Source organism: Hirundo rustica, chromosome 1, assembly GCF_015227805.2.
Source record: "Hirundo rustica isolate bHirRus1 chromosome 1, bHirRus1.pri.v3, whole genome shotgun sequence".
Lineage (NCBI taxonomy): Eukaryota > Metazoa > Chordata > Aves > Passeriformes > Hirundinidae > Hirundo > Hirundo rustica.
In genome coordinates, this window is record NC_053450.1 from 25,255,989 (window position 1) to 25,267,124 (window position 11,136).

General features: G+C 37.1%; 1 protein-coding gene across 1 annotated transcript in view; it reads right to left on the minus strand.

Annotated features, from left to right (window-relative positions):
* Positions 1-3,417, minus strand: part of SLC26A7 (solute carrier family 26 member 7) — a 66,589-nt gene extending 63,172 nt beyond the window's left edge. Inside the window, exon 1 of the mRNA XM_040073454.1 lies at positions 3,228-3,417. Within this exon, the coding sequence (XP_039929388.1) occupies positions 3,228-3,417 (190 nt within the window). The remainder of the gene's footprint in view (positions 1-3,227) is intronic.
* Positions 3,418-11,136: the final 7,719 nt, after the last annotated feature.

An 11,136-nucleotide genomic window follows, 5' to 3' on the forward strand; every position in this document is an offset into this window, starting at 1 on the left:
CATTAACTCTTATCAACTAAGTCTTCATTTACCAGTGAAGAACAAAAAAACCAGCTTGCTGAGAACTACTTACCTGCACAACTGACCCACTGTTTTATTAGTATGATTTCAATTCAGAAAGGAAAAAGAAGGTTAAGCACTTATCCATCTACATGGATCTAGAAATTGAATTTGTTTGCAAGAATGAGGGCTACAGAATTGAATGGAAAGAAGATGACTCTTCATAGGATGATTGTTAATAGAGTATGCATAAGTTTTAAAGGGAAAGGGAAGAGAGCAATAAATGCTAATCCAACAAGAAAATTAAGGATTTATTTTGCTAATTTAGAGACATCTTGCTCTGGTCTATCAATAACAGAGTTTTTTAAAGTTTTTGATACAAATTATGTAGTGATTACCAAATCATAAAAGTTCAATTTCTTAACTTCCTATTACAGTATATAGCAAACTTCAAGACTGCATCATGATGTTCATTTTAGATTCAAAGATTCTTTTTTCAACCTTAGGTATCAAAGTAAGAATAAGGATTCTATATCAACATTATTAAATTACATTTGGAACTAAAATTAAATAGCTGCAACTGATGAAGCCTGATTTCCTTTACTGGTTTTGACTTGTGGCTGGCTTCGCAGTCTGAAACTGTGCAAGTCCAGCTGGACCTTTGCACCAATTGGTGTATTTGAAAGGGCTCTTTTTTTTTGTTAGAACTTGTAGGGTCTTTTTCCTACGTGATATTTGTATAAAATTTTTAGAAATGTAATTATCTTTGACATTTCTTTCTCCATATTCTGTAGAAGTAGATAAAGGACTCTAAAACTAGGGGATACATACAGAGACAGTACAGGTATTGTCTCAATAGGCAAGGAGCATTGAATTTTAGGAGTCCTGAATTAATACTTATTTAGTATTTTTAGCAGATAATGAAACAACTATAGGAACATTTTCAGAATGACTGCTTGGTTTCAGCAATGACTCTTTCATCACAAATACCCAGCAACACAATCCCATGCCTTTACTTTCCATCTTGTTACATCCCTCAGTCTCCTCTTCCCCAGCCCAGTTTTGTTGCTTTCACTACGACACAGTGACTTTCATTTTTTCTTTCTTACTATACAAAGAGAAACCAGCACTTTTATCTAAGATTTAGATTAGAAATTGGAACACAAACTTATTACACCAGGTCGGAGCAGTTGCCAATCTGAATAGTCTGAATATGACCAATGCCAGATGAGCAAGAAATCCCACAGAAGGAAATTGTGGAAAACGCAGCTCCTTTGGAAGGCCTTTCTTAATTATTCTCAAGCTACTGGACTTTTCTCCACCCTGGAATTTGCAGCTTTCATCACTCAGAAAACTGTTGCATACAAATACAACTGTACATTTTTCCAGATACTTCCCTAACTCAGGTTTATTTCCATATGCTTGAATTTGCTTAAACCTGTTGCTGAGGTTGGCACTATGGTCAACAAGTCAATTATCACCAGTTACCTTTTTTTTCCTACTATTAGAATTTCTGCCTTGCAGTGCATTACAAAATTTCTTGGTTTATGTTGTGGATGGAAGAAAATGGTCACAATAGAATCTCTCAAAATTTGGGGTTGTTTTTGCTTTGTGCTATATAGCAAATGGAGCTTCTTTTCAGGCATAAGTCTTCCTGTGAAAATATAAGGATAGTTCTAGTAACTGGCAGGCTTACAACACTAGGGAAAGAGCTTATATTTGCATTCAAATTAAAGCACCACAAACATGATGAAATTCTTTTGTCTCTAACTCTCTTCCTATTTCATCCCCTAAAATCATTCCAAAATCTTGAGCAGCAGCAAGCAGAGAATGAAAAAACAGATCAAAAGTTTCAAAGTATTTCTTTTTAAACAGCATAAAATAATGATAATATTGTTTCTAGAGTACTTAAAAATAATCTAGAAAACAAAAACCTGTATTTTCTGTCTTCACTGGGTCTTCTTAAATTTATCTATTACAATAAACAACTTCTTGGTACAAGAGTCAAACATGAAAACCCTGGGTAAAACTGCCAACACTGCAGAAATGCTGGTTAACATAGCATTTTCAATGAATTTCAACATACTGTTATTAGCAGCATTTTAATTACAATTGTTGTATACACACATACCAGTGAAATTAGATACTTTGCAAAGTTACGGTATTAAGGTTCTTAAAGCTAAATCATGCCAATGCAGATGTTCCTAATTACTTTAAAAGCACAAATACTTACACAAATCAGTTGTTTCCAGTTCCAGCATAATTCAGTTAAAGGAGTGTTTATAATTTAACAACGTAAATGATACTTAATATGAAAGACTGTTAGGAAACAAATACGACATTCATACGATGGAAGGATTTAAAATCCATCTAAGATAAGAAGCTGTGATTTGTCTGAGACAAATGCAAGCTATTGTCATAAGACAGTGACACCATCAAAGACACATCAAAAACTGACAAAAGCATTTATTTCCTTGTAGCAATCACTTTACAAAGCAAGATGACTGGAACTTAAATTTCTGCAGGTCATTGTGCAGGGTTCGGGAAGCTTTTCTTTTTCCTTCCCCTTTTTTCTTTTTTTTTTTTTTTTTTTTTTTTTTTTTTTTTTTTTTTTTTTTTTTTTTTTTTTTTTTTTTTTTTTTTAAGTTGCAGAATGGAGTCTAGCTCCACCCCTACTTTGTATTGCTGTTTGAAAGGAGGTATGGTCGGTAATGCCATACATCATTAAATCAGCATACAAGCTATGGATGCCACAGATCCTCTCCCTGGATAATGTCTCTGGGAGGAACATTCTTTATGCACAGAAAGTTGTGAATTTTTCTGTTGTGTTTTGTAATTTTACAGGTGTTAGTATCATGCATGTGTTTCTTCCAGAATAGCATTTCCTGTAGTGGAATTATAATTTAGTTATAATTTGTTTTCCATGTAAAATAGGGAAAAAGGTGGTAATTTGACTGATAAAACATATATAGCCATATGCTGTATAGAGGTACTGCTCTCTCACCTTCCATATTAAATGTTTGAAAAATTGTCAAAGGTATGGGATGAATAGTAAAGTTCCACAGATATTTACTACAATATCACAATGCATTTCTGTCCACATTGCACTTCTACTCTATTAATGAGTTAAGACTATATATTTTTTCCTTATATTTTATTTAGATTCAATCAACATTAGATATGACCAGACAAACTTAAAATATTAATCTGAAATGAGTTAACTGTACCTTGAGTCACCTGCTGGATGGCTAGCATCATCCCAGAAACAGTATCAGGAACCAAATTTTCCTTCCAGTTGTAGACAGGCACCCATTTAAAGATAGGCAACCTTCTCATACACCAGGCTTTGATATCTTCAAAGTGAACAGCCTGGATCTTCCTCCAGACTGTGCCTCTTGTCCTTTTTGCCCCTGTCATCATTCCTACCCCACAAAAGCAGTGCCTCTCTCAGGAAGGTGCACAGTTGAGGAAACTGTGTCAGTCTCCAGTTTTCTTCTGAGATTTTTCAGTTCCAATCTACAGAGAAAAAAGAAAAAATGAACAGAAGCCCTTAAGATTTCTGCAGCTGTTCTGTAAATATACTCAATGAAAATACTTATTAAGTGCTTCAATCATATAAACAGCTACATTAAATGCAAGAAAAATCACATTTTCTGCTGTTTGCAAAAATTTGGTCTAGTCTCACGTTAGTTTGTGATTCTTTCCAGTAACTTCCCGCTTTATATCCCTGTAATGCTTGTGCTTTTGGCCTCATTCCAGTGGCAAAATGAGGTATTACTGGGTGTGTGTGTGATATAGGCTGGGCTATGCTAATCTGAGCAAGAAGTGCCCAGCAGAGCAGGCATCTCCCTGCCAAGCCCGTGAGAGCAGCCTTGCCTCTCCTGGGGGGAGCTTTTCTGGCTGCAGGCAGAAGGCATTAAGACCTCAGTAAAGCTCGTGCTAGAAGACTTGTCTTGCTCCATCAGCATTTCATCTTCTAAATGACAGCAAAAAGCTTATTTATGTAGAAAATGCAGAACATCAGGTAGCAATAAGTCCTACCGGAAACATGCACAGACTCTCTCTGTAGGCTGAAACCTCAAACTTAAGAGTAACAAGCTCAATGTGCAGTGAGGGACTGCAAGGTATCAGCTTCACATGGGCAGTGCCAAAAATTCTTGTGACAATCATTCTTGTCCAAAGCTAGTCTTGGCTGTCCACTCGGCAAAGGCTCTCTCAGCACAGACAGTTCACCAAGTAACATTTGTTCTTGTAATAATGTCATGTACCTTGTGTACGATACAAAGTGCTCAGACAAAGTGATAAGAGCATGGAAGAGCTGTAAATGTTCAGGCATTTAAATGCCTTGACTGATATGGAGCAAGGACACAGTAAGCTTTCCTCTAGGTTTTATGTGTCTCTAGATGGCAAAGAAATTTAAGTTGAAATGCAAGATCCATCATATGGGTGAAGTGTCTTCCCAATCACTGCTCTGCATTAAGCAATAAAAATAAATATTTTTTAATATTTACATTTTAAAAATATAAATCAAGCTGCATTTTATTGTTTAGATTAAGGCAAATAAAACTTCAGAATTTTCCATCCAAAACAACTTTAGAAAAATGAGACTGCCTCCAGATTTGACAGGTAGACTGGCACAAAGACAAATGCATCCGTTCATTCTACTGAGTGACATTCAGTTGATGTCCACAACTATGTCCCATAGCATTGCAAAGGTAAAAAGAAAAAAGGAAGAGAAAGAAAGTATTTCTTAGCTTGAGACAGACCCTCACTTATAACTATTCCTGGCATACTTATTCTTTGCCCTGCCCATGCATTAACAACATACACTTTTTAAAGACAGGTAATCTTACTTCTGTTCATTAAACTAAAACTTTAAGCATCAATTCTTTTCTTTTTTTCTTTTTGTGGGTTGTGGGTTTGGTTTTCTCTGTTTTTTTGACTTGAAAGTGTAGTTCAAGGACTTCATAATTGAGGCATTTATGTCTGCCAAGTGTTTCACAACACAAATCTTTTCCTTCTTTCTATAGTCAGAAGTGGACAGGAATCCTCACAGCTACAGTGAGAGCAACTCAGCAGTCAGTTGCTGCTTAGTTTTGATGAAATGTTCAGTACCTCTAACTATAAAAATATTTACAATGAAATAAAAATCAAAATATATTTCTACACATAAATATCCATGTGCAAAAACATAGGTAGGTTATATATACATAAATATAGGTACTTGTGTAAAAGAGCCTAGCTTTTCTCTTTTTTATCATTGTTTGCTAGAAGCTCTGAATATTCTGAAACAGGCAAAACCCCCGCCCCGAAATTAGGAAACCAAAGAACCACCGCTAAACATACAAGAACATATTCTCCATTACTCAAAGTTCTTGCACCACAATGCTGATGATGTTTGAAAAAGTCTGTAATTGAGATTTTCCCACCTCCTAATTGCAGAGTCAGTTAAATTGGACAAATTTTCATCAATCCCAGATTAGTATCTGAACACCTAGGATTTCCATTATCAACAGATTTTTGTCCCCCACCAACAAGGGATGGTATCTCTCTGTGGGTCTGTGCATGCATGAGTGCAAACATCCTACAGCTATTGTGGAATTTTTGTGGAAACTTTGTTTCACCTCAACAATTATTTGGATAAGCAAAAACCTGTATCATCCATAAATCTGAAGTCGATAATGCCATCACTATTGAAATACATTCTTCATTTTAACTCTGATATTAATAAATACCCTTAGTTAGCTATGACACAAAGCAACATTTCAGTTACAAACCCACAAAGAAATCAACATTTTTAAGAGAATATTGGTGTATAGGTATGTATAACAAAGCTCCTTGTATATACCTCATATATACTGTGTACACTTCACTACACAACATTGCAACCTTTAAATCTCAAAGAAACATTAAAAAACCTTCTATTTTCCTAGAATACATCGGTATCCTAATGGAAACATGTTGTATCACACACACGATGATTGAACTTTTTCCCATCGGCTGTTTTTCATTAGTTATAAATCTTTAATCTATACACTCCTAGACTATGCAGGCTTTTCATAGGTTGAATTGTATCATAATGTACCTGAGCTATCAGGACTATGAGACCCTCTCTTGCTCTGAAACAAGTGAATAAAACTTCATTTTCTGGAACACAAAAGGATAAGCATGAGAAACCTTCAGTTTTGTAGATTTAAGTCTGTGTATTCACATGCACTTGTAATATTAGGTAGTTCACAATCAGCTTTTTTGATAATCTTATATAAGTAAAACCTATCTTCAAGTGATTACATTGTTGTTTGTTTGTTCTGGAAATGCATAAATTATGATTCTAGTAGAATATTTATGTACAATGATAAAAAGATAATTACCATAAATCAAAAAGTAGAATACAGGTAGTATATAAAATAAGGTATTTATTACATCATAAATGAGATATGGTGGGCTTTTAAAACCTGATTTACAACAGGTATCAAAAATAACAGGGGAAACCTCTGTGGGGTCAGTGTATTTTCATCAGGTAATTCTAACTTTTGCATATATGGGAAGTTTACGTACATGGTGGATATGTGAAGAAATTAGGTTTGATTCTCTGGCCTCAAGTGATTAAAAAAAAAGATAAGAATCTAACACTTTACTCCAACTTATACCTCAAAAGGAAATATTTCTGACAAACTCTGACAGAGAATTTGCATGAGAACTGCTTTTGGACTTCACATAAACTGGCAGGAAAGTTCAAAAACTGTACTTATGTATACATATGCTCACAGAACTTAAATGAATTATTCACACCTAAGACGGGAATAGATAGAAATAATGGAACATACTGTGGAGTCTCCCTCACTGGAGATATCCAAGAACCATCCGCACGCAACCCTGCGCCATGTGCTCTGGAACAACCCTGCTTGAGCAGGGAGGTTGGACCAGATGACCCACTGTGGTCGCTTCCAACCTTAATCACTGTGATTCTGCAGTGTGACTTGCCCTTTGTGAGTCTTCTCAGGAAGACGGATCACTTAACTAAATATCTGCAAATATCCAGTATGAACTGTGCTCCTGCTGATGTGCATCACTTGCTCCCCAGGAGCATCCAGAGGATCCAACTCACTTCCTGAAGTTCTCCCTTCCATCACCGCTGGGTAAAGGGAAGTACATGCTATCATTAATCCAAAGCAACACACGCCTTTCTGGCTGGCCACTGGCAAAAACACTTTTTTGATCCAGATCTTAATATACAATGAATACATAATGGTTGAGCTTTCCTCGCCTTTTTATTCTGTGCAGAAATTAATTCCGGTTCATCCTTTTCCTCTATCCTGACCAAAAATTTCTATGAACTCAGTTTTGGTACTGCTCTGTTTCTGTCAAATAAGTATGGCTAAAGGATTAAGGTAATACTAAATGAAATATTTAGGAGAATAAGACAGACAAAATCCTTGGTCACATAAAGCTTGTGTCTTTAGCAACTATGGCTAAAATTGTTAGACAAATGCTATGAAAAATTTTAAATATTTTGACAAAGCACAACTGGATAGGAACAAAAGTCAAATTTTAAAAAGGGGGTGATAGGAGCTAATTTAGAGAGACCAAATCATGCAGTTCATATATTGCAGAACACAGCATATGGGAATATTATACAAGCTACTGGAATTAGAACAGAGTGCTGACAAATGCAAAACCTCAAAAGCAGTGATAGAAATCCATACTGTTCAAAACAACATTCCTGAATTTTGAGAATTTGTAAAAAAGTAGGTTATCAACCACATGTATTATGTAAATCTGGGTTAAACCACAACACTAGGCAGAGAAGAAGCATATGTGTAAGTATGCAAATCATTTATTACTGATATTTAAACAACTTCCCCCTCTGAAATTCTGCTGCATCAAAGCCAGACAAAATTCACAAACTCCAAATCTTGCCAATTCATCTCCCACAGTTAGATGCAATGCATTTTCAATAATAATTAACTTCAAAAGTACTGATTTCAGTCACCAATTACTTGATTGTGGACCTAAACTGACAAAGATATGATTCTTACCCTTCACGAAACACATAAAGCTATCATCTCCATCCCCTCGTCATACAGAATATTTATAAGACTTTGGGGACGTAGTAACATCGAGGCAACACAGAAGCCAGGCATGGCTCAAAAGGCTTGGGCTCTGCTTGAACATATTCTCTGAAAATGGGGTTTTCAGCACTTTTAAGGATGCTGTGCTAGGCAAAACTCGGTGAAGCAACAGTGACATCGAGTGGCTTTGCTTGGTATTTTCCTTTGGCTACTGCAGGATGCAAGAGCACTGTTCCGATCTGATGCTGTGTCGTGACATGATGGGTTTCGAGCTGGATAATATTAACTATGTAGTTTATTAACACAGTTCCTTGAAAATCAGATATCTGTAGCATTAAAAAAAATGTTTTACTCGCTACATTTCAAATGAGTTTACTGGTCAGAAATTTAAGACAGGAGGTCAACAGATTGATTAGCAGGGTACTGAACCATGGGAGCTTGTAATGTTCAGGCACAGTCTGCTCTGAGAACATCTTATGAATGGCAAAGGGAGAACAGGCCCCAAAAAATAATGTAATAATGTAGCCATCCTCTTAAACTCTGTTCCTGATGTGATCCTTACAGCTGTCTGCCAATAAATTGCCATACATGTGCTAATGAAATTTAAATATATATATATATATATATTAGTGATTGTTTTAGACAATTTTATCATATCTAAAATGACAAGAAGAAATGTAGTAGTGTCCATTTCTTATGAAAAATATCTGTAATGAAAATGTAATTTTTCACTTCCTTTTAAGGTCGTTTCTAGCAGAAACCTCTCTATTTGGAGGTTACCTTCAAATTAGTAAAAGAGAGCTTGGGTTTTTTTTCTCTTTAAACTGGGTTAAGTGTCACAGAATGGCCTAGAAACAGATTTAGGAACTCTTAAATTTGAGAATGCATATTGATAGTCAAAATATATAAATCTATATACACAGACACTGGCATTTAACAGAAATATTTTGTGGTAGACCCCTACCCTTGACATAGAATTGTCTGTGCAAAAGAAGTGCTGTTTAAGGTTTCAACATCAAAAAACGCATGTTGAAAAAATATTTAAATCACAAGCATTGGTTTCTTCATATTACTTCACTTAACCAAATGTTACGACAGAGAAAGTAAACCAGATTTCCTGATTATTGAGTGCACAAACCAGCCTATAAACCACACAAATAAAGGAGAACTTTTCAACTTAGGAAACCAAAAATTCGAACTCAAGTGACCCCTTCTCTTGCGTAACTTATTGACTGGTGGGTGCTCAGCAGCCTGTGGAACGGAGAAGCCGCACCACAGAAGCAGACCTTCACTGCTTTCAGTTCTAGCCTTGACCTCCAGAGAATAAGATTCAAAGTCTCTTTCGTTTCAAAGCAGTGTGTCCTGACCATTTAAGCACGTGCTGAAGAACATCGATTCTCATGTCTGAGGCCTAATCTGTACGTGATGGAGCTGAGACCGGGCCCACCCGAGGCTGTGGGACGCTGACGCAGCTGGGAGGGCCAGACCCGAGCTCCTGCTGAACGCAGACTGCAGTCAGTGCAGGCAGCTCGGGCTGCAGCTGCGGTGCCAGGGGCAGATTGAGCTCTGGGTGGCACGAGCCCATGGCAAGAGGCCATGAACTGCAAAGGGCAGGTGACATAAGGGAGTCAATGAACCGACACGAAGGCCCCAGAAAATTGTACACCTAAAGTAAGGTTATAAAAGCCCCAGGGAGTCCTTTATTCAGGCTCCACTTCTTGGCACAAGCTGTTATTCTGTTGTTGCACCGTGATTAAATTATTTTAAGGATCCAGAGGTCTAAGACTCTGATATGAGAAACCTGGGGTCAAGCCAGTTAGAAAACCTGGTTGGAGTATGTGAGTGTGGAGCGTGTAGGGAATCATGCAGGGCACTCATCGGGTTGTTGGAGCCTCCGTTCTCTGGAGGGGCCTTGCTCCCAGCTCAGATGGTGGGACTGGGACTGTTTGAGTAACTCCTGGATGGTCAGACAGGAAAGTTTCCTTATCACCTCCCGCAACAGGGTTCTGTTCTGTGAGTTAGACAAACAGCAGATAGGTCTAAAATGTAACTATATTCAAGAAGTGCAGCCTGTCAAGTTACCATGTACCCGAATGAACACAATGTCATCAACCACAGAACATTTAGGTGCTCACTTACTATGGATCGTCTCATGAGAGAACGATTTGGGAACTAGTATCATGAAACAAGCATTCCTGAGGGACCTTATCTCCTGATATCCGTAGAAGCATAGAATAATTTAAGAGAGGAGGGACACCTGAAGGCCATCTCATCCAAACACTTCCTTAAAGAATGGATAACTTCAAAGCCAGATCACATTGCTCAGGACCTTGCTCGGGAGGGACAAACTGTTCTTGTGCTTAACCCCCTCACTGCATTCCTCTCTACCAAGGTTTACATCATCTCATGGCAGTGGAATGAATACTAAATCACAGATTATCCCAAAATACATAACCTTTCTTCAGTAGTAAGTTTTTTGTTCTGGCAATCTAACGAGAGAGGATATCACTCTCTGAGTAATCAGCAATACCTTGCCTCCAGACCCTTCAGCAGATGAATTCCCTTCTTTTGTAGCCTGTGATAAAATATCTTAGCACACTCTTCTCTCCCTGTGCAAAAACCTCTAAGTGCCTCATTTCTACCCTTCCTTATAACTGTGGTGTTGTAAAGTGTTTTAGAGTGACACATCAGACAGTGAAAGCAATAATCAGAAAAACCTGCAATTTTAGAGTGTCCATATACTTTACTCATTAACTTAATTTCATCCAGCTGAAACAGATACTTAATTACCTCACTGAGGAAACTAAGTTAACAGTGTATTTATAAAGCAGCATATTAATCCAGATCTGTAGGCTGTCATAATATAAATCACAGTGGTAATAGATTTTACAGGACATGACAGAAAGAACAGCCATTCAAAAAGGAAAGCCTATGAAGTGTAATAATTAAAATACAGTATTTAAGTAGCTAATATCTTCCTGCCCTCAGAGACAGCTAACTAACAGAATTCCAGGATCACAGCTGAGCAAATTCCATGCAGCCTGTGGGAAGGCTAAAACAGTTC